Consider the following 24,719-nt stretch of genomic DNA (forward strand, 5'->3'; position numbering starts at 1 on the left):
CTTTTCTAAAATGAATATCGTGTCCCCAATAGTTATAATTCTTGGGAACTCTATATATAGACAATTCCAAAGCATGATAAGGGAGTTGATTAGCTAGAAATTCTCTCTAAAATAGAACATGGGGTCCCTCTTATTATTTTCAGTATTATTATTATTACCTTATTTTTATTATTATTATTATTTTATTATTATTATTATCATTAGTATTTTTATAATCATTTTTATTTATTATTATTACCAGTAGTATTATTAGTATTACTTTACTATTATTATTTTGGATATATTTATTATTATTATTATTATTATTATTATTATTATTATTATTATATTGTCATTATTTTTAGTATTTTTTTTACTATTACTATTAGTATTATTATTTTTATTTTTATTATTATTGTTTTATTATTATTATTAGTATTTTTATTATTACTTTCTTATAATCATTTTTATTTATTATTATTTATTACCAGTAGTATTATTAGTATTACTTTACTATTATTATTTTGGATATATTTATTATTATTATTATTATTATTATTATTATTATTATTATTATTCTTTTTATCACTTTTATTATGATTATTATTATTATTATTATTATTATTATTATTATTATTGTCATTATTTTTAGTATTATTATCATTATTAGTATTATTATTATTATTTTACTGATAGTACCTTTATTATTTTTATTTTTACTATAATTATTTTTTTTTATTATTATTATTATTATTATTATTATTATTATTATTATTACCTTATTGATCCTTATATTATTATTATAATAATAATAATTATTATTATTACTATTTTCATTATTACCATAATTGTAAAAGCAAAAAAAAGAAAAGAAGAAGAAAAATAAAATTAAAAAGGAAGTTTTTTTTTAGGGTTTTCAGAATTTTTTTTATATAAGGGGGCACAACCAAGGCAAAAGGGAGGGGAGAGCGCAGCAAAAAGGAAAAAAGAGCGCCTTCTTATTCTTCCCGGAGATACACACCGCTGCCACCCTTTCCCATCTTCTCTCCTTCTCCCGGCGCACCTTGAATCCATCTTCTCTACCTCCCTTTGCCTCTCTGCTCATCTTTCAAACTCCCTCTGCTCCAGTTCACTCCCCTGCCTCCGTCCAAGCCATCTCCACGGCCAGCATACTCAGAACATTCCGGCGATCCTCCTTCATCAGCGCCAAGCGTCACAACCCGGCGTCGTCACGTTGCTCATCTCTGCCACTACAACCACTCGAGAGCTACATAGCAACCACCTTGCGGCAAGCCTTCTCCTAGCCTTCCTCCGGCCACGCACAGTAACTTTGCAACTCCGGCCAACGATCAGAGCTCCTCCTTTCCGGCGACCACAGCTCCCTCCTTGGCCTGCACCCGGACCTCCGATCACCACAGCAACACTACACCTGCATCACCACGGTATCCTAGCACTCTGGTGACATCCTCTTCTAGCTCCGGCAATCCACCTCCGGCGGTAAACTCCTTTCATGCAAGCCACACACACGCGCACATATATATGTAAAGTTTAATTTCTTTTTTCTTTTTATCATACATTTAATTGATGTTATATATATATATATACTAACTTTAATTTATTTTTCGCAGGATTTTTTGTTTTTCGTCTTTTGTAATAATATTTATTCAGGTTATATATATATATATATATATTTGACGTTCATTTGTTTATTTATTAATTAATGAATTTATTTATTTATTTTTCTGTTTCTTTTCTTATTTTGACTTGTTTTAATATTTAAAGCTTAAGACTTCATTGTATAGGTGTTTATATTAATATGTTATTTATGGTAGTATGTAGTTAATATTCGCATTTAGGCTTTTTATTATATATATGTTAAATTTTTAAATATTATGTTCACGATCTTGCGGTAATGTTTGTTTAAATTTTTTGTGATAATTATTGTAAATAATAATTGGCTTTCTCTCATTTTTGTAGGTTTCCTTTTTATTTGTGGGGGCTGGTTTCAATTTTTAAAATTTTGAATTGTACATATGTTAAATAGGAACATTATGGTTGATTGAATATTATTGTTAAAGTTTTAATTTTCTTATTGTCATATATTTATTTAATAAATAGTATATTACTATTTAAGCATGTTTAGAGTTTCAATTGGTTTCTGCGTCTAAGACTTAATTTATTTCTATATGACTAGTATACTAACTTTAGAGATTACATGTATATTGATCTTAAGTGTTTCCATAATTTCATTATCTTTGTGTCATCTTCATAATCGTGTAAGTACCTACTAATTTTAGAATTGATTTGTCTTCATATTGTATAGCTTGCACATTAATTGTAGGATTGGATTGTTTCCCATTTTCATTAGTGGTTTTGCATATTGGTTTTAGGGTTGATTTGTCTCCTTAATTGCATTAGTTGCCTCCATACTTATTATTGTATTTGGAAAATTAATTTTAGGATTGATTTGTTTCCATATGTAATATTGTATATTTACATATTAATTTTAGGGCTTTACGTGTTTCCATGTATATATATTTTAGGGTTTTGATTAGTTTACATTGTTTTAGGTATTTTTAGGGTTTCCTTTATTACATGTAGTTATTATGGTGTTATAGTTATGTATTGTGATATTTTTTGTTTTATCTTACAATATTTAGTACTAATTATTTTTGGTATCTTAATATATTTAGTATTAATTATTTTTAATATTTTAATACATTTAATATTAACTATTTTTGGTATCTTAATGTGTTTAGTATTAGTTATTTTCAGCATCTTAATATATTTAGTATTAATTATTTTTTAGTAGCTTAATACATTTGTGTTAATAATTTTTGGTATCTTAATATATTTAGTATTAATTACTTTTAGTATCTCGATATAGTTAGCATTAATTATTTTTTTTTATAGCATCTTTAGTGTCTTAATATATATATAGTATCATGGTATTTCATTACTTACGTTGATATTTGTAATATTTTAGCATATATGTATCCCTATTATTATTACATGTATTATGATAATTTAATTTCTTAGTTTATTATCTTATTAATATATATTAAAACCTCCCATACTAGTATTTTCCTTTAAAAATTTTATATACAATTTCAAAATTTGGGAATGTATTTTCTTAATTATTATCCCTATGATTTTAATGCTAGGGTATGAGCCTTCGGGCTTTACGTTTTTTGGTTCTAAGGGAATATGTAAATATTTATATTATATATATATTTTTGTATTATTTATTTATTTATCTACTTTGTACGTGTATTAGTAAATTTACTAGAGGAGTAATTTTAAAAACTTACTAGATTGACTTAGGGATAATTCTGAATTAATTAGGTATCGTTCGTAAGAACGGGGGCGTAGGAGGTGCTCGTACCTTCCCCTCGCGTAACCGAACTCCCGAGCCCAACTCTGGTAACATAGACCCATTCTACCCTTAATAGGGTAGTAATCATGTGTTTTAACCACACTAAAAGGTTAGTGGCAACTCCGACATTCCCTATTTTTCCTTGAAAATTAAAATAATTTTTATTTCGCCACCCCGGGGCATATGCGCGCCAAGACGTCGCGACACACATACTCTCACATACTGAAGCATATATTGAATCTTTTTCTCATATATATATCTACTTGTTTTTATCATTACAGAAAGAGGGCATTTAGTTCATCATCTTCACTTGCAAAGTCATTGCAACTTGAAGTTACTCTACATTGTGAGCATCATATATTTCATTCCTTAAAGCTTATACTCTCTCATTCATTTATATTTGTAAATCAATTTTTGGAGAGCGAGCTTGAGTCTTTCCCACTCTATTTCATTGATAAATATTGTTGGGAAAACTCTCTATAACTTAGGGATCATTGCTTACTCATTGCAAGATTCAAGGATAGTCTTTGTGCTTATTGAAAAAATATTTTTGAAATGCTAATCATCATTATCTCCTATACTTTATTGTTGAAAAATACTTTGGAGATATTATTTGAGTCTTAGATCTTTGAAATATACCTACTGAATATTACATATTTGAATCAAAGATCATTTTCAATATCATCCCTCACATTATTTCATAAATTCATTTTTGAGAGATATTTCACAAACTCTATTAAGCTTAAACTCCTATCATACAAGAGTGCATTGAAATTTATTTTGTACACATCTACTTAGTGAAGAACCACTTTATTTGTACGAAAATTTTACTATTTGTTGTATTCCAAGCGTGGCCTGAAGAGGGAGACTCGCCTTGTTAGGAGTCCTAGTTTGGCTTGTACCCGGTTAGGTGAGCTAGGATTTGCACCATCTTGTAAAGTGCACATAGTTTTGCTTAGCGTAGTAATTAAGCTGAGGTGTATCCACCTCGTAAGGAGAAATAGTTGTGGCTCAGCCCCGTAATTGAGCTGGGGAGTCTCCACCCTACAAGGAGAGTTGTAAACAGAGTTTCTCTGCCCGGTTAAGTGAGCATATAGTGAATACTTGAGCTACTGGATTAAGGTGGGGACATAGGTAGGATTGGCTGAACTCTGATAACAAATATTGTGTGTGTGTCTCTCTCTTCTTTTTATTTATCTCTCTTGCACATGTATGTTTATATTTGATTTATTGTGAATGATGTGCATTATTTAAATATTACCGTATATTTATAATTGAATTGGAAATTGCTTAGAGAGACCCTAAGTTGAGTTCTACTGATTTTGGGTCTCAAAATAGAGGTAGATTGACCTAGGAATCTTAAAATACCCAATTCACTCTCTCTTGGGAATACAACATTCCTATCAATCGGTATCAGAGCCTTGTTGCAAAAAAGTTTAACCACTTATGTTAAATATTGGAATGAATCATATTGGTGTATCCCCATTTGGTGAGGGACAATTACTTATCAGGCCTCTATTATTTTGTGGTATTGATTACACCACCTAAAAATAAGGATGAGCATATTTATAAAATCAATGGACAAGAGGGCCTGGCCAGTGATTGTTAAAGGAAGCTATGTGCAAATCAGAGAAAAATACTTTAAATTGATTAATTCTAATGCCATGGATATATTATACTGTGCTTTAGGGTCTAATAACTTTCAAGAGATCATGGCCTATTGTAGTGCATAAGAAATCTAGGAAAAACAAAAAAAGAAATATGGAGAGGCATAGAAGAAAAAGAATGCCGCTCTAGAATTGTGAAGCTCAAATGATCAAGATGTGGTAAATCACGGGGTAATATGATCAACAAAAAAAAAAAAGAAATATAATTCTCACTCTACCTCAATTGATGATTCTTGTGACAAATGTGGTAATGTACCATGTGTTGAATCATCCTTTGAATATAGTGATAATCCCATTAATGATGCATGCATTGATTCATATAATAGTTAATGTGATAAAATTTTTGATGAATCATGCAATAAATTCAATGATGAAAGCATGGACTCTAATGAAAAACTAGAAAATGCTCTATTGAAAACACATAAGTTTCTAGCTAGGATGTCTAAGACTAGAGCAATTTTGAAGAATGAGAATAAAAGGTGGGCAATACAATTAGAAAATCTAAAATAATATCATGCCACCTTAGAAAAGAAAAAAGATTGTGAAGGTTTTGAAAATCATCTACTTACAAAGAAAAATTGAAGTTTACTCTAAAGTGATTTTCAAATCCACTAATGAAAAGATAAATCGAAGGAACCCTTAGGAGTTAAACGAAATAAATCTTTCAAAAAAGGTTAATCTTTTAAAACCCATGATCATATTTATGCCTCCTCGAACAAAAGTAGGATCAATAAGCAAAATCTTTCACATGCATTCAAACCCGCCTTTATTGTGAAAGAAGAGGGCACATATGGTGTTCTTGTCTACTTAGAGGTGTTAGAGGCATAGACAAGGAAATGATGTGGGTAATAATGAAGACAAACCACTGTGAATCAAAGGAAGAAAGGATCCCCATTAAAATTACATAATTATTTAATTCTTCCTTAGTTCTTTAGATTAATTATTAGGGGTAGTAATGACTACTAGGTTGGGGAAGTGGTATGCACTTGAAATGAAAACTTTTAGTATATAAATTCACTATACACTATTTTGTATACTAAGAACCTTAGATGATCAAGCCAACATAAAAATTCACGTAAAATACCCAATCTGAACTTAATGCATATACAAAATCATGATTGGATAAAAATGAAATTATTGGCTATAACATGCTTGCTTTGAACTAAAAAATAATGAGTTTATATTTTCTTAAATGGGACATTGGTCTTTACTCAATCCATATCATTCCTCCTTGTTCAAAGTAAAGGTTGAAGGCTAAACTAAGTAAAATTTGTGGAACCTTGTAATTTTGAGATGAATAATATAAATCAATCTTGAAAAATATCTCATAAGCATGCTTAAATAAAAAAGCACTTCCAAATGGACAAAACATCTTTGCTTGATAAATAATTCTTAATGCTTAAAACTCGCTTAAGTATAAATATATTAAGTTAAGCATATCGTGTCCATTGTACAAGCTTGAGCTTTAGGAAATTAATCATGTGCTAAGCATCATCTTTCCTAAACTCATCTTGGAGCCTCAAATGATTTATCGAAATCCAGTCATCACTTAGTGTAAAGAACTGAAAAATTATACTACTCTGATACCACAACCGTAACACCTCGAACTTAGTGGGGTCCAGAGTACTATTCCTTATTACATATGTCTTTGATACCATATATATAAAGGCCCAAACTCGAAGTGGGGTACGGGATATACTTGTCCATAACTCCTTATCAAACATGTAGCGGAAAACATAAATACCACAATAACTATACCAGAGTTCTAATACCACCATCATTATACATATACCTTCAAAATCCTGATTATTTATATCCAAAACAGTCAAAAGCATATCTACATACACATATCAGTGTCCCACTAGAACTTACCTACACAACACTAACTAATCCCGCTCCTGAGCTCTCTGAGTAGTCAAAAGCATATCTACATACACATATCAGTGTCCCACCAGAACTTACCTACACAACACTAACTAATCCCGCTCCTGAGCTCTCTGAGCTTGGTTCCTAGTACTTCCTAAAATGTTGAAATTATTAGGGTGTAAGAACTCGAACCATGATAAATGGGTTTAAATAAATAAGACAGTTGGTATTTGAATAGGCTTCGTCGACGAAGCCAGAGTTCATCGACAAAGGCCATGCATCTCTCGTTCGACGAAGTTCACAGGCTCGTCGATGAGGAGAAGTTGAGGAGTTTCAGGAAATCGGTGATATCAGGATTCATCGACGAATCTACTATCTCGTCAATGAGAAGACTATAGAGCCTCGTCGATGAGGACACCATCTCATCGACGAGTTTGCCAAGTCAAAGGGCTATAAATATCATTTCTCATTGCTTAACCATTAAGAAACTCAAATATCTTCTCTCTCTCTCTCTCTTTCTAGAACTCTCCGTACTCTCTATCTCTCTAGATTTCTTCGCCATTTGTCGCTGGAATCGTGAATCTAAAGTTACCACAAGGATCGTGGAAGGATTCTCTACAAGTTCTACAGATTGAAATCTCGTTTTGGAGATTTTTGGGTTTTGGGGAAAAATCAAGGTAAGGCTCGGTTTTCAATTCTAATCCAATAGTTTTGTAGGGAACTGTCTTGTGAGTATATTTTGTACTATTGATTGTAGGTTTTGGAACTCGGTTCACTGTTTAGGGGCCTTAGAGTTCGGGAATCTCTCTCAGGGGAAAGGTAAGGGGAATTGTGTTTAAATCGGTTATTTTTGAAATCGGACTTGGTAGAACTATTGTTCACGGTCCTGTGTGTGTTTTGGCTACTCATTTAGGGGGATCTAATAGGGAAAACTATGGATTTTTCATGATTATAGTTTTGGGAAAAAGGGGGCGACGGGCTGCATCCCTGGTTTTTTTGAAAACCGAACGTATATGTTGATTTATACTATGTTATAGGGATGGCTGTGCCTTGACTTGTTTTAAACTGTATGTCTTTGAAAAACCATGATTTTAGATTACCAAATGAGTGTGGTTTGCTTGGTTATATAAGCATGCATGTGTGTGTGATTGGTTTAAATGTTAGTAGGAACGTGGTTCCGAAATTGTTGCTGGTACTGAGAGTGTCCGGCTCTATATCCAAGGGCATATGAAATTGCTGGCCATCGATTGGCAGAGGTCCGACTCTATATTCCAGGGCATGAGCCTATTCTGGTAGATCAGGAAGAAGGATGTGGATCCACCAGTTAGTGTCGGTACGATGCCATGGGAGTCGGGGACTAGCCATGTGCTGGTGGGGTCGTGTTCGCGGGTTGGCTACGGACCAACGCCATAAGTCACGGGCCAGCTTTGGGGCGATGGGTGTGACGACACCAAGATTGTTGATCATGTTTATGTGTGCTTGTATGCACTATTGTGAAATTAGTAGTGAACTGCATTTAACTACGTGTATGTTGTATCATGATAACACTCAAATACCACACACCAATATAACCTGTATTCTTCCTTATTGAGAGGTGTCTCACCCCTACTATACGTACATTTTTACAGGTCCTTCGAGTAACCGTAATGTATTACGGTTAGCGCTTGGGTAAGTGCTAGGACTGTGCTTTTGATGGGTTGCCATTTTGGGATGTGTTGGGCACCTAGTTGTGCGTTGTATGTTAGAGCCTATTTTTGCTCTTGTATAGACTCTGGCATGGTACTACATATGTATATAGTATGACCTTTTTTCGTTGCGTATATATGGTTGTGTTCGGATGATTATAGGGTGCCTGGGAACCCCATGGGGTCAGACCCTCATCTTTTTTCCTGTATCTTGGATGTTTTGTATGATACAAGAACTGGTTGGTTTACATCTTCATCCCTGGGTCCCATTTCCGGGTTCGGGATGTGACATGAGACACGTCTCAGTAAGACATAATAGATTATCATCAGTGCATGGCAGATGAGTTTTTACATAAGCATGACATAACCATTAATTTAGCTTTAACTGAAAAAGGCATTTATACATCGTAACTCACACCTATACAATTTTGAATACATATTTTCTACTCAAACATACTTTAACTTAATAGATAATCATGTTTTCATAAATCTACATATATATACATAAAATAATTTCCCTGATGAAACTTTCATATAACATTATGTATAATCCCCCATGATCAAGTTGTGTGGCCCGAAGGCAGGACTTAGCCATGGCTGGCCTACCAGGGTAAGTCAAAACTCTTATGTTTATAGTACGATTGCCCACCCAACTTGGTCCGGACCTAGTGGGTAACTTGCTCCTACAATTCATCACTTCAAGGGCCAATTGACTATTGTTCGCCTACACTTTCCTGATAGTGTGACTGCACTGCATGTAATACTAACTACGATACCGTACTCTGAATAATAACTAGTCCATTAGGGTTCTACAACCATATAATACAATTCATATAATTAAACTATAACATGATCTCATTTTCATAAGTTTGTATAAAATCCAACATGCTCATAATTCTATATAAAGTATGTCATATCATATCTCTATATAAGACTGCCATTTCATAACTTGGCATAAGCCGTCTAAACTGTCATTTCATTATTATATAAAAATCATCATGTTTAATCATACAATAATAATTATTCTCATGCCACACGATTTGTCTTATAAATCATAATATAATAACTGCCCGGGAAAAATATGCTTTGTTAAAAACAAGGATATGATTAATTTCAACTATTTAATTTAATTTCATTTCATTCCAAGAAAACCTAATATACTCTAATCCTTGCCGTTTAATTTAATTCCAAACTATTCCAAATAATCTGAATAATCAAATCCTTGGAGTTTAATTTAATTCCAAAACATCCCCTAAAAATCTGATATAATCAAATCTCTACAGTTTAATTTAACTCAAGCATATTTTTAAAATAAAATATAAACATAAATATATTTAATTTTACATACTCAATTTAAATTGGGCATATTTTAATTAACATAAATCTAATTAAATTGATGTACTCAAATTTAATTGGGAAAATTTTTAAAATAAACCTGGCATAATCTATTCCCATTACTCTAGCCTTGGAGTGGTGCCTACAACGTCCAAAAAACGAATCCACTCTGGTTAAAGTGTTGAGGAGCGGAGCTAGGCCCCAGATATAATGTTTGTTTTTTTATTTGACTTATAGACAGAGAGAAATTGAAGAGAAAGAGAGAGAGAGAGAGAGAGAGAGAGAGAGAGTTTGAGGAGAGAGTGAGAGAGAGCATTCCATGGGGGGAGGGTATCTCTGGATTTCAATTTGAAATCATCCCCAAGCTTCCTAAAGCTTTAGGAGGTTATATATATACATACAATATTGTAATATTATAATATATTATATATTACTATAATAATTTATTAACTTAATAATTCTTATTGTTTAATTAATTAATTTAATTAAAATTTTAATTTTTTTAAAAAATTTTAACACTTCCATGCATATAATTTTTGGGGTCAATACACTCAAATCCAAAGCACTTATGATCATGGACTCCTAATATTCTGAGTGCTTATCATAGAACATCCTTCTGTAATCAAAATTAGAGGCATCTACCAAGGGATTCAAGTATTAAAATATTCGCTTTATGCTTAAAATGCAAAACTCTCTTAGTTTGGTTCACCTCTCTACCATAGGAAAACTTTACCACTCCACGATCATACCTTGTAAAGTATCATGCATTCATTTGTTCGTATCCTTGATCTAAATTGTGATCATATCTAAAAGGATACCTAATAGTTTTGGACATGTTCTCTTCGACGAATACAACTTGAATTTTTTCCACTCATAATCCTCCTGAATACTTTTGTGAACTTAATGATAATTTAATTGTTAGGAGTATTTATTTAATTTAATTGTTAGGAGTATTTATTTCATCTCGCTTCATAAGCTCTTAAACTTTAAATCAAATCAATTAGACCTTCTTATTGGTATCAAGTGGCTAAAATGATTACTACAAGTTTCAACATAAATGACTGAGAAACCTATGCACGAATGTTAAAATTGAAAATTCATTTGAACTTGAGCCTCTCACGTGTTGAGATTCATAAGAAATGACGCAGAAATAGGCTTATGGCCCTAAATAAGTATTATTTGTGACTTTTATGTCCTTTAAGCCTAAATGTTGGCCTAACAAGGTTTAATCTCATTTTGATGATAAAAAATCAACGTTACTTAAGATGTCTATGCAAGTTTGAGTTTCAGTACTTAAGTGATCTTAGGTTTCAAGTGGATATGCTTTAAGAGTTCCGTTCATCACACTTAAGGCTATGAGATATGATAAGCATGAAAGTTCAATTCATATGAGACATGAAGCTCATTGAAGCAGTGCACAAAGCTTAGATGACATATTGGAAGCTTCACAACATGAAGACTTAAGCACATAGATAGAATAGTCAAATGGAAGTCTCATATAAGTACTTCAAAACTCAATAATGATTGATTGAAGCTCCTAGGATATGTCATTGGACTTAGATACCTGATTTTATTCATGGAAAATGGTTTCTAAAAGTCCAAATTAAGTTTTCCAATATATGAATTAAGTCTAGAACGAAAAATATTGAAAAACAAGCTTTGCTGAAAGGACAGACGACTGATGTTAAGTTATCAGGCGAATGTGGTGCTTTTGTGTTTGAAAATGTACAAATAGAATAGGCACAGGTGATTGACCTATCAGGCATAGTCGACTAGCCCCATTCTGACTTTTAGAATGCTCTAATTTTAAAAGAGCACATGCGACTGACCTTTCGAGGACAGGCGACTAATACTTATGTTTAAATGTTTAACATCGTTGATTTTGTTTCCAAATCTTGCATGATTTGTTTCCAAATTGAGAGAAAATTCAAAGGAAAGTTTTTGAAACCATAGTGCACTATTTAAATGTATTATTCTTGTAGACACCCCATTTTTACCCAGGCCCAATATATGTATTACTATTATTATTATTATTATTAGTATTATTATTATTTATTCTTATTATTATTATTATTATTAATCTTCACTAATCTTGTTATTTTTATTATTATTATTATTATTATTATTATTATTTTCTGTATTATTATTATTATTAGTATTATTAATAGTACTTTATTATTATTATTTTTTTTCATTAATTATTTTTATTATTTTTTATTATCATTAGTTTTTTTATTACTATTATTACTATTATCTTATTTATTATTATTATTACTTTTGTTTTTATTTCTATTTATATTATTTATTATTATTATTATTTATTATTATTTTCATTATTATTGACATTATTTTTAATTATTATTATTATTAGTATGTTTACCTTTATTATTACTATTATTATTATTATTATTTTATTTATTTATCTTTGTTATTACTATTATTATTATTATTATTATTATTTATTTCGGTTATTATTATTATTATTATTATTGTTGTTGTTATTATTATTTTTAGTATCTTTATTATCATTATTATTATTACTATTATTTATTTATCTTGTTATTATTATTATTATTATTATTATTATTATTATTTTCTGTATTATTGTTATTTTCTGTATTATTATTAGTACTTTATTATTATTACTATTATTATTTTCATTATTGTTTTTATTATTTTTATTATCATTAGTATTTTTATTACTATTATTACTATTATCTTATTTATTATTATTATTTTTCATTAGTATTATTATTATTACTTTTATTTTTATTTATATTGCTTATTATTATTATTATTATTAATTATTTTCATTATTATTGACATTATTGTTAATTATTATTATTATCAGTATTTTTACCTTTATTATTACTATTATTATTATTATTTTATTTATTTATTTATCTTTATCATTATTATTATTATTATTATTTTATTATTATTATTATTTTTACCTTATTATTATTATTATTATTATTATTATTATTATTATTATTATTATTTCCTTACTTACATGATAGTGGTATATATTATTACCAAAGAAAAGAAAAATACCATAAACCAAAAAAAGAAATATTTTTAGGGTTTCTTCAAGATTATTTTTATAAGAGGAGGGGGGCACAGCGGGCGCAGACAAAAAAAATCCCCATCTTCTTCTTCTTCTTCTCCACAAAAAAAATCCACTGTTCCAGCCATCCCCTCTGAACAACCTCCATCCGAAAGTAGAACCACCACTCCCGGCTTCATCGTCACTCTCCTCTGGCCTGCGCCAGCCTCCACCCAGTTCGGAAAACTCCGGCAACCGCCCGAAGATCCCGCTCCAGATCTTCCCCGCCTCCATCCTCTGTTCTCCTTCTCCGGTTGAGCCTCCCTCCTCAGCCCTTCCAGCAGGCCTCTTGGCCTCCTCCACACCAGCAAACCACCCCTGCTGCTCCTCTGGTCACACCAGGCCCGAAGGCCACTAGCGACAGCTCCAATCGAGGCTGTCTCAGGCAGCTCCAACCCAGACAGCCCAATACATCGTCGCCGTCGCCGTCGCCTACGCCACGTGCCGTCGCTCTCGCAGCAGCTGTCTGCACCAGCATCCGCCAGCAGTCACGCCGGATCACCCGCCATCGCCAGCTTCCTCTGCTGCACAGTAACCCGAACCACCCAGTCCTCTCTGCTCCAGATCTCCGGCCATCACCATCTCAAGTCCCGGCTGAGCCACCCTCTCTGTAAGTCTCCGCACACACCCACTTGCCTATACTCATCCATGTTTTACTTCTTTTGTGTTTACTGGGTTGCATATTGTTTTTTTATATAGATTGGTTTGGTTTGCTTCAGTTTTAATATTTAAAGTTTACTCCTTTATTTTGTATGTGTAGAGATTAAATGATTAACAGATTTTTTTTTTTTAGTTGTGCAGGGTTAAGCTCTTGATGGTAAATATTAAATATTTAGTTTATGATACTTATTCAGGCTTATTTGTTTATTTATTTATTTCTAAATGTTAAATATAGGTGTAGAAAATTCATTGTAGAAATTCATTTAAAAAAACTTGAAGTGTGCTTTTTTGCTGCGTTTATTACATATATAAAATATTAATATTATTGTTGTCTGTTACATTGTTTGTTTTGATATTTAATATCCGTGATATATTTTTCTTGTTATTATTATTGTATACTTTAATATTGTTGTCATATTATCATTGTGTATTTATTTTGCATATTATTATTATTATTATGTTGCATATTTATTTTATATATATTTTTGCATATTTATGTGATTATTATTATTATGACCTTATATATTTATATTTATGTTATTATTGATTGCATATTTTAATTGTATATTTAATTTGCATGCATAGGTATTATTATCATTGCCTTAATCATTTATCGGCATATTTATATTATCATTTAATTGTATAGTTTACATCTTATTATTGTGATCACCTCATATGTTTAGGTGCATATTTACGTTATTTTTACCTATTCTTCTTATTGTATATTAGGGTACATTTAAAATTGCTGCCTTACTACTATATATTCTTAATATTGTATTCTCGTATTTTGATTTATTGTATCTTGATGTACTTTTAGGGTTGAAATTGCTTCCACATAAATTATGTACTTAGGGTTTTTTTTTTTGGTCATTATTGTACTCTCTTTGTATTTAATTTTTGTATAGTTAAGGTTGCGTGTTAATTTTGGTTGCCATAATTAAATAGGTAATTATTAATTTTAGAATTAACTTGTTTCCATAAATTCAATTATTTTCTTGCCCGTTTTAGTAGTTTACATATTTTAAATTCAAATTGTTTTCCTTAATTAATTGTTAGCATATATATGTCTTGTGCATATCTTTGACCGCGTGTTAATATTAGGATAAATATCATATTATTAAAATATGTATATTGTTAGTTAATGATGTTTAGTATTGTTACTGTTAATATTATTATTGTTACCATTATTGTCATTTATTATCATTATTATTATTATTATCATATCTATTACTACTATTAATATTAGTATTGTTATTAGTATTAGTATTATTTATTAACGTTATCATTCTTATCATTATTAATAATATTATCACTATTTTTAGTATTTTCTTTATTCAATCTTATACGTACTATGGTATATATTTTGATAAAATATTTTCTTGATTTTTAAATCCCTATGATTTAATTGCAAGGGGTATTAGCCTTTGGGCATCACGTACCCTAAGCTCTGAGGGAATATATGTATATATTTATTTATTTTCCTATGTATTTATAAATTCATAAAAAGGAGTAATGTAAAGATTTATTAGATTAACTTAGGGATAATTTTAAATTAATTAGGTGCCGTTCTTAAGAACGGGCGCGTAGGGGGTGCTCGTACCTTCCCCTCGCGTAACCGAACTCCCGACCCCAATTCTGGTAATGTAGACCGATTCTACCCCTAACGGGGTAGTAATCATGTGTTCTAACCGCACTAAAGGTTAGTGGCGACTCCTACACCATGTTTTTCCTTAAAAATAAAATTGATTTTTTTTTTTTAATTCCGCCGCCCGGGGCACACGCGCTCCCGGGACGTCGCGACAATTCTCACACATTTAAAAAAAAAAAAAGAGTACATGAACGACACGCAAAAAACTCTGAAATTTCTTTTGGTTATACTCTTCTGAAAAGCTATTGTGTTCTAGCTTGCCAAGTTCTCTAAGAAAAATGATCAAATCTTTCAAATTTCACACATTTGATTCAGTTCTTGTGATATACTTTCAAGCTTCAATCTTCATATTGTTTATTTGAAGTATTATTTTTAAATAACATGTACTAATCTGCTTATTTAAGGAGCTTTTCATTGTACAAGAAATTCTTTGTTGTTTGTTGTATTGTTTGAAGGTTTGGGTATTGAATCATTGCCTAGTGAGAGGGGATTCTTGCTAAATAGGCGAACTTCACCTTTAGAGAGAGAGGTTGTAACTTCACTTGGTAATGAAGTTGGTAAAGGAAATCCTCACAGCAGGTTGCTTGGGGCAAGGACGTAGACTGCGGCTGAACCTTGTAAAGACAACAGTGTTCAGCTTTTTCTTCCGTACTCTCTTTACTTTCTGCAAGATATAATTTGAATGCTTGAATCTATTGTCATTATCATCTTATTGATTATTGAATAGTGTTGAATATCGAATCTTCATAAATACTTGAGATTGTGTCGACTATTTAAAAACTTGTTGAAAAGAAGAACCTTGTTGAATATTTTGAGCTAGCTGGATATATTCTATTTGAGATCAAATATATATCAGTTGTATGATTAAAGCATTGTTTTGAACATCCATAAAAGCTTACAACTTTGAGTCTGAAAGTAAATCATCAAGGATTAACATTTTGTAAACTTATTTTCTGAACAAAGTGTATGTGCTGAAATTAAGCAAGTATTTGATAAAATCTTCTTTGAAAGAAAATATTGTAAGTTGTTGAAAATTAGATCTTAACATTGATTATATCATTGAGGCACAAATTCAATCACTGAATACGATTGCCCAAGCTAAGTGAAAACCATTATGACTATAGTACGATTGCCCACCCAACTTGGTCCAGACCTAGTGGGTAACCTGCTCCTACCATTTATCACTTCAAAAGCCATCAACTACTATCTGCCTACACTTTCTTGATAGTGTGGTTGCACAGCATGTAATACTAGCTGCAGTACTGTGCTTTGAATATGCTACCATATAATACAATTAATATAATAAAACTGTAACATGATATAATTTTCATAAGTCTGTATAAAACCAGACATGCTCACAATTCTATATAAAATATGTCATTTTATATCTCTGTATAAAACTTCCATTTCATAACTCGGCATAAGTCATCTAAACTTGACGTAAAGCCGTCCGAACTATCATTTCATTAATATATATAAACACGACGATGTTTAATCATACAGTAACAATTATTCTCATGCCACATGATTTGTTTGATAAATCATAATATACTAACTGTCGGAGAAAAATATATTTTACTGAAAATAAGGGTATGATTAATTTCACCTATTTAATTTAATTTCATTATATTCCAAGAAAACTAGATTTACTCTAATCCCTGCTGTTTAATTTAATTCAAAATTATTCCCAATAATCTAATATAATCAAATCCCTGCAATTTAATTTAATTGCAAAATATCCCCCAAAAATCTGATATATTCAAATCCCTGGAGTTAATTTAACTCAGGCATATTTTTATAATAAAATCTAAACATAGATATTTTTAATTTCACATATTCAATTTAAATCGGACATATTTTATTTAACATAGATCTAATTAAATTCACGTACTCAAATTTAATGAGGAATATTTTTAAAATAAACTTGACATAATCTATTCTTAGTACCTGAGCCCTGGAGCGGTGCCTACGACATCCAAATGACGAATCTACTCTGGTTAAAGTATTGAGGAGCGGGGCTAGGACCTAGATATGATGTTCATTTTTTGATTTGGCTTAGAGACGAAGAGAAATTTAAGAGAGAGAGAGAGAGAGAGAGAGAGAGAATTTGAGGAGAGAGAGGGAGAGAGCCTTCCGTGGGGTGGTCTCTGGATTTCAATTTGGAATCCTCCAGGAGGTTATATATATATATATATATATAATATTATTATAATATTATATTATGTTGTATATTAGCACATTATATTATTAAATTAATAATTCTTATTATTTAATGAATTAATTAATTATTTAATTTAAATTAATTATTTTTTTTTAACACTTCCATGCATATAATTTTAGCGGTCATTACATTCTCCTCTCCTTATAGAGATTTTGTCCACGAAATTTGCTAACTTACATTTATCACAATCTCCTCTAAGAATCACTGAAATGTTTATCCGACTCTAGGAAGAGCCAGCGGCCACCCACATGGCGGCCCCGTCCCAAATTTTTTTAATAACCCTCACTTATGGTGGAGGAGTATACAACCTTTGAGAGATTACAAATATTCAAAATATAATCTCTCCAAAAACAACTAACTTAAAAAAATAATAGACAAATTCTAACTAAACAAATTACTATACAATCTACACTGACCACGTCAACAACCAAAACAACCAAATATTTACCTGAACCATCGTAATTGTCCTACTAATATCGGGCTTTGCTAAATAAGTGTGAGTACTTCTGACGTATTTCCTCTTCTAATTCTCATGAAGCTTCCTCAACTGTATGATTACGCCAGAGTACCTTTACCAATGGAATTTTCTTGGTACGTAGTTCCTGCTTTTTCTGGTCTAGAATCTGAACTGGCACCTCATCATATAATAAGGTGTCTCTAATCTCCAAAGAGTCATAGTTAATCACATGTGAAGGATCTAGGACGTACTTTCTCAACATAGACACGTGAAACACGTCATGGATCCTAGACAGTGCTGGGGGTAACGCTATCCTATAAACAACCACACCAACCCTCTATGGTATCTCAAATGGTCTGATGTACCTAGGGCTTAGTTTACCCTTCTTCCTAAATCTCATGACTCCCTTCATCAAAGCAATCTGACTCACTCGAAAAATGAGCAGCTCGGAAGCTATCCCAAGTATAGGAGTTCCGTCGTGTAATATTAAACTCAAGGGCTAGATCGTCTCCTCAGGGAATGCATTTTAATCTCAAATTTTACATTATTCCAATCGAAAATAAAAATGCACTGAACTTAGTTCAGATTCGGGGGTTTTCAAGATTGTGGAGGCTTAATTAAAAACACAAATTAAAGTCCTAAAACTAACATGCTTCGAATTAAAGAGTAAGAATGGAAACTCTAATCTACTAAAGGAAACATCAGAACACACACTAATTAATGATGGTGACTTAGAATATGGAAGTAAAATATGCAATGGAAACCCAATCAAACACACAAATGCACAATAAAAATCAAAATTGTACTAAATCAAAACTCAACCCATACCCAATCTAAACGCACATGTAATAAAAATCTAATGCTTAAACACTCAAAAGAACCACAGTAAAATACAATTTTGATCAAACCGAGCATCAAAGAATTAAGTCATGAAAAGAACATTCATTCTAACTTCTTAAAAATAAAAAACACCCCTTTCTTTCTTTTTGTATTTTATATTTTTTTTCTTTTTTTTTTAATTTTAGAACCAAACCGAACTCTACTAGGCTAATTAAATAATGCGGAATATTAAAGAAAGTTATCACAAACTTAACTAAAAAAAACACTAAATAAATAAATACTTCTATAATAAAAGAAAACATCTTAACTAATATTCAAATCCAAGGTCTTAACAAGTGTCAAAGCAAATTCAGTAGTATTTCAAGTAAGTAATAAATAAAGTAAAAACAAAAGGAAATGATGGTAGAGAGAGAGAGAGAGAGAGAGAGAGAGAGAGAGAGAGAGAGAGAGAGAGAGAAAGGTTGGTATGAGATGGTGGCCCGGTTGAAGTGGAATTGCAAAGGCTGAGGAGCAGCTGGTCTGTTGCTCAGGTGCTGGTCTGCAAAAGAGTCTCGGCTGCAGTGGACTAGTGATGCCACTGCTAGTGCTGCAAGCTGTCCTGGACAGCAATGGTGGCTAAAGTGAGGAAAAGAAATCGAGAGGGATAGAGGGAAGAGGGAGACAGAGCAGAGAAGCTGAGAGGATAAAAGGAAAAGAGAGAGATAAGAAAGAAAAACAAAGCAACAGAGAGGGAGAGAGCAAGAGAGAAAAAAAAATAAAACACACAAGGGAGAAAAAGAGTATGGTAAGGGAGCAAGGGAGTTTGGGTGCAGGAGCATCGCCCAACTAAGAAGAGAAAAGGGGAGAAAAATAAATTGGAGGGAGAAAGTATGAAGCTATAGGACTCGGATCCTTGACCCATTTAGAGGACCCAACCCAGCCATGCATGGCCGAGTCACATCAAAGGAAACTAATTTTATTTTTTCTCTTTTTTTTTTCCTTCATTTTTGTTCTCCGCGTTCACAGCCAAGTTTTATCCTTCTGGAGTCTATTTCACCCAAAACTCAAAACACAAAGTTGTAAATAATCCGTTTTCTTTCTCCAAAAATTTGAATTGTCTCAATCAAAGCTTGGATGGAAAAGTTAGGTATGAATTACGAATAGGTGCCGGTTTTGATTCTTGGGAATTTCTCTGCAACAAAAAAATTACCAAAAATTCATAAATTATGCAATAAAACTCAAAAATGATAAATTTGGAAATTTATTAAAATATTGGATATAATTGGACATTTAATTAAAAATATAAGCCGTAGAGACCGGATTAAAGTGGCCAATTACATAGTTTTGACGCGTAATCTTACCCCCCAACTAACGTTTTTCTAGTCTCTAGCAAATGACGTGAATGAATTTTAGGGTAGCGTCCACAATGACGAACTCCAGTGAACATGGAATTAATGCACATGCAACGTAACCACAACGTTTGACATACAGGACTATAACTGAATTTCACACAAACTTATTCATATTCAATACACACAACTCCGAAGCACGTCACTCATGCAAGTTCCATCATTTATATGTCATTTAAGAGCAATATACTCACATGAAGTTAATCAACAACACAATTCAAAGTTAATACAGTCATATAAGTTCAAGTATAAATAGGAAAACTCTTGAGGTGTGTGTGATGTGTGTGACTCAGTACACTTAGGATACCAGGGGATACCTACAGAACGGTCGCTTTGACTCGGCCTAACTGGTATATCCTAAAAAACACTCAAAGAAAATGGGTTCACTCGTCATATGTGAGGAGGAGTGTCGCGATCAAACATCCCACATACTGAAAGGAACAAACGCTAAGTATATGGAGTGGACTACCCCCAACCCCCAACCCACCACCCCCCCCCCCCCACCCCCCCCCCCCACCCCCCACCCCCCCCCCCCCCCCCCCCCCCCCCACCCCCCCCCACCCCCCCCCCCCCCCCCCCCCCACCCCCCCCCCCCCCCCCCCCCCCCCCCCCCCCCCCCCCCCCCCCCCCCCCCCCCCCCCCCCCCCCCCCCCCCCCCCCCCCCCCCCCCCCACCCCCCCCCCCCCACCCCCCCCCCCCCCCCCCCCCCCCCCCCCCACCCACCCCCCCCCCCCCCCCCCCCCCCCCCCCCCCCCCCCCCCCCCCCCCCCCCCACCCCCCCCACCCCCCCCCCCACCCACCCCCCCCCCCGCCCCCCTCCACCCCCCCCCCCACCCCCCCCACACCCCACCCACCCCCCCCCCCCCGCCCCCCCCCCCCCCCCCCCACCCCCCCCCCCCCACCCCCCGCCCCCCGCCCCCCCCCACACCCACCCCACCCCCCCCCCCCCGCCACCCACCCACCACCACCCCCCCCACCCCCCGGCCCCCCACCCCCCCCCCCCCCCCCCCCCCACCCCCGCCCCCCCACCCCCCACCCCACCCCCACCCCACCCCCCCCCCCCCCTCCCCCCGCTCCCCTCCCCCCCCCCCCCCCACCCCCACCACCCCACACCCCACCCCCCCCACCCACAACCCACCACCCCCCCCCCACCCCCCCAACCAACAAAACAAACCACCAACCCCCCACCCCCCACACCCCACCCCCCCCCCCCCCCCCCCCCCCCACCCCCCCCCCCCCCGCCACCACACCACCCCACCCCCCCCCCCCGACCGCCCCACCCCCCCACCCCCCCACCCCCCCCCCACCCCACCCCCCCCCCCCACCCCACCCCCCCCCCGCCCCCCCCCCACCCCCCCCCCCCCCCCCCCACTCTCACCCCTAGACCACACCCACCTCCCCCCGCCCCCCCCCCCCCCACCCCCCCCGAGCCCGCCCCGCCCACCCATCCCCGCCCCCACCCCCCACCCCCCCCCCCCCCCCGCCCCCCACCCCCCCCCCCCCCCCCCACCCCCCCCCCCCCCCCCCCCCCTCCCCCCCCCCCCCCCCCCCCCCACCCCGCCCCCCCCCCGCCCCCCCCCCCCCCCCCCCCCGCCCCCCCCCTCCCCCCTCCCCCCCCCCCCCCCCACCCCCCCCCCCGCCTCCCCGCCTGCCACGCCCACACCCCCCCCCCCCAACCCCCCACACACCCCCCCCCCCCCCCCCCACCCCCCCCCCCCCCCCCCCCCCCCCCCCCCCCCCCACGCCCCCCCCACCCCGCCCCCCCCCCCCCCCCCCCCCCCCCCGCCCCCGCGCCCCCCCCCCGCCCACCCCCCCCCCCCCCCGCCCCACCCCCCCACCACCCCCCCACCCCCCCACCCCGACCCCGCCCCCCCCCCCCCCCGCCGCCTCCCCCCCCCCCCCTCATCCCCCCCTCCGCCCCCCCCCCCCACCCCGCGCCCCCCACCACCCCCCCCCGCCCCCCGCCCCCCCCCCCCCGCACCACCCCACCCCGCCCCCCCCGCACCCCCCCACCCCCCCACCCCCACACCCCACCCCCACCCCCCCCCTCCCCCCCCCCACCCCCCCCCCCCCGACCCCCCCCCCAATCACTCCACCCCCCAACACCCACCCCCCCCACCCCACCCCCCCCCCCGCGCCCCCCCTCCTCCCCGCCCCCCCACCCCCCCCCCGCCACCACACCCCCCCCCCCCGCCCCCCCCCCTCCCCCCTCACCCCCCCCCCACCGACCCCCCCCCCCCACCCCCCCCCCCCCCCCCCCCCCGCCACCCCCCACACCACCCCCCCCCCCCTCCCCCCTCCCCCCCGCCCCCCACCCCCCTCTCCCCCCCCCCCCACCCCCGAACCCCCGCCCCCGCCCCCCCCACCCCCACCCCCCACCCCCAACCCCCAACCACCACCCCCCACACCCCCCCCCACCCCACCCACCCCCCCCCCCCCCTCCCCCCCCCACCCCCCCCCCCCCCCCCCCGCCCCCCAACCCCCACCCCCACACCCCCCCCCACCCCCCCCCCCACCCCCCCCCCCCCACCCCCCACCCCCCCCACCCCCCCCCCCCACCCACCCCCCCCCCCCACCCCCCCCCCCGCCCCCCCCCGCCCCCCCCCCCACCCCCCCCGCCCCGCCCCCCCCCCCCCCCCCCCCCCCCCCCCCCCCCCCCACCCCCCCCCCCCCCCCCCCCCCACCCCCCCCCCCAACACCACCCCCCCCCACCCCCACCCCCCCCGACCCCCCCCCCCCCACCCCCCCCCCCCCCCCCGCCCACACCCCCCACCCCCCCCCCCCCACCCCCCGCCCCCCCCCCCCCCCCCCCCCAGCCCCCCCCCCCAGCCCCCCCACGCCCCCGCCCCCCCCCCCCCCCCCCCCCGCCCCGCCCCCCCCCCCCCCCACCCCCCCCCCCCCAACCCCCCCCCCCCCCCCCCCCCCCCCCCCCACACCCCACACCCCCCCCCACCCCCCACCACCACCCCCCCCCCCACCCACCCCCCCCCCCCCCCCCCCCCCCCCCGCCCCCCCCCCCCCCCCCCCCCCCCCTCCCCCCCCCACCCCCCCCCCCCCCCACCCCCCCCCCCCACCCACCCCCCACCCCCCTCCCCACCCCACCCCCCCCCCCCCCACCCCTCCCCCCACCCCCCCCCAACCCCCCCCCCCCCCCCCCCCCACCCCCCCCCCCCCACCCCCCCAACCCCCCACTCCCCCGCCCCCCCCCGCGCCCCCCCGCCACCCCCCCCCCCCCACCCCCCGCCCCCGCCCCACCCCCCCCCCCCCCCAAGCCCCCTGCGCCCTCCCCGGACCCCCTACCCCCCCCCCCCCCCCCCCCCCCCCCCCCCCCAACCCGCCCCCCTCCCCCCCCCCCCCGCCACCCCCCTCACCCCCCCGCCGCCCACCCCCCGCAATCCGCCCCCCCCCCACCGCACCCCCCCCCCTCCCAACCCCCCCCCCCCCCCCACCCCCCCCCCCCCCCCCCCCCCTCCCCCCTACCACCCCCCCCGGCCCACCCGCCGCCGAGCCCCCCCACCAGCCCCCCACCCCCCCACGACCCCCCCCCCCCAGCACCCCCCCCCCCCTCCCCCCCCCACCCCCCCCCCCCCCCACACCCCCCCGCCACACCCCCACCCCCCCGCCCCCCGCCAGCGCCCCCCCCCACCCCCCCGCCCCCCCCCCCCCCCCCGCCCCCCCCCCCGCCCCCCCCGCCCCCCCCCCCCCCCCCCCCAAAACAGCCCCTCCCCACCCCCCCGGACCCCGCGCCCCCACCCCCGCCCCACCCGCCCCCTGCCCCCCCCCCCCCCGCCCCCCCCCCTCCCCCCCCCCCCCCCCCCCCCCCCCCCCCCCGCCCCCCACCCCCCCACCCCGCCCCCCCCCCGCGCCCCCCCCACCCCCCCGCCCCCCCCACCGCCACGCTCCCTCCCCCCCCCCGCCCCACCCCCCCAACTCGCCACCACCCCCCCGCCCTCCGCCACCCCCCCGCCCCCACCCGTCGAAACCCCCCCACCCACCCACCCCCCTCCCCCCGAGCCCAACTCGTCCCCCCTCCCCCCCACCCCCCCCCCACCCGCCCCCCCACCACCCCCACCCCCACCCCCCCCGCCGCCACCCCCCCCCCACAGACCCCCCCCCCCCCCTCCGCGACCCCCCCCCCCCCCCCCCCACCTCTTCAAGCCCCACAAACAAAGCACCCTCCCCCCCCCCCCCGCCGCCCCCCCCCCCCCCCCCCCCCCCCGCTCTACCCCCCCCACCACCCCCCCCCAACCCCCCCCCACCCCTCCACCCCACCCCCCCCCCCCCCCACCCCCACACCACGCCCCCTCACCCCACACCCTCAAACCCACCCCCTCCCCCACCCACCCCCCCTACCCCCCCCTTCTAGAAAGGATCTAACCTATTTGTGAGGTGTCGGGTCCTTCACTCTAGCATCTTCTCACCTACTCGCCACATCCAACCGAGACCATCCTAGATTAACTTATTCACAAACTTGTCATGAATACATTTGAG

At 40.8% G+C, this 24,719-nt stretch overlaps 1 protein-coding gene across 1 annotated transcript in view; it reads left to right on the forward strand.

Annotated features, from left to right (window-relative positions):
• The window catches only part of LOC131148160 (uncharacterized), a gene marked incomplete at its 3' end in the record, with an annotated part of 45,002 nt that extends 20,920 nt beyond the window's left edge, over positions 1-24,082 (forward strand). Inside the window, 8 exon segments of the mRNA XM_058097895.1 lie at positions 13,181-13,624; positions 19,371-19,460; positions 20,681-21,024; positions 21,677-22,010; positions 22,707-22,815; positions 22,817-23,402; positions 23,528-23,605; positions 23,862-24,082. Of these exon segments, the coding sequence (XP_057953878.1) occupies positions 13,181-13,624; positions 19,371-19,460; positions 20,681-21,024; positions 21,677-22,010; positions 22,707-22,815; positions 22,817-23,402; positions 23,528-23,605; positions 23,862-24,082 (2,206 nt within the window).
• Between the last annotated feature and the right edge of the window lie 637 nt (positions 24,083-24,719).

Source organism: Malania oleifera, chromosome 2 (genome assembly GCF_029873635.1).
Source record: "Malania oleifera isolate guangnan ecotype guangnan chromosome 2, ASM2987363v1, whole genome shotgun sequence".
Lineage (NCBI taxonomy): Eukaryota > Viridiplantae > Streptophyta > Magnoliopsida > Santalales > Ximeniaceae > Malania > Malania oleifera.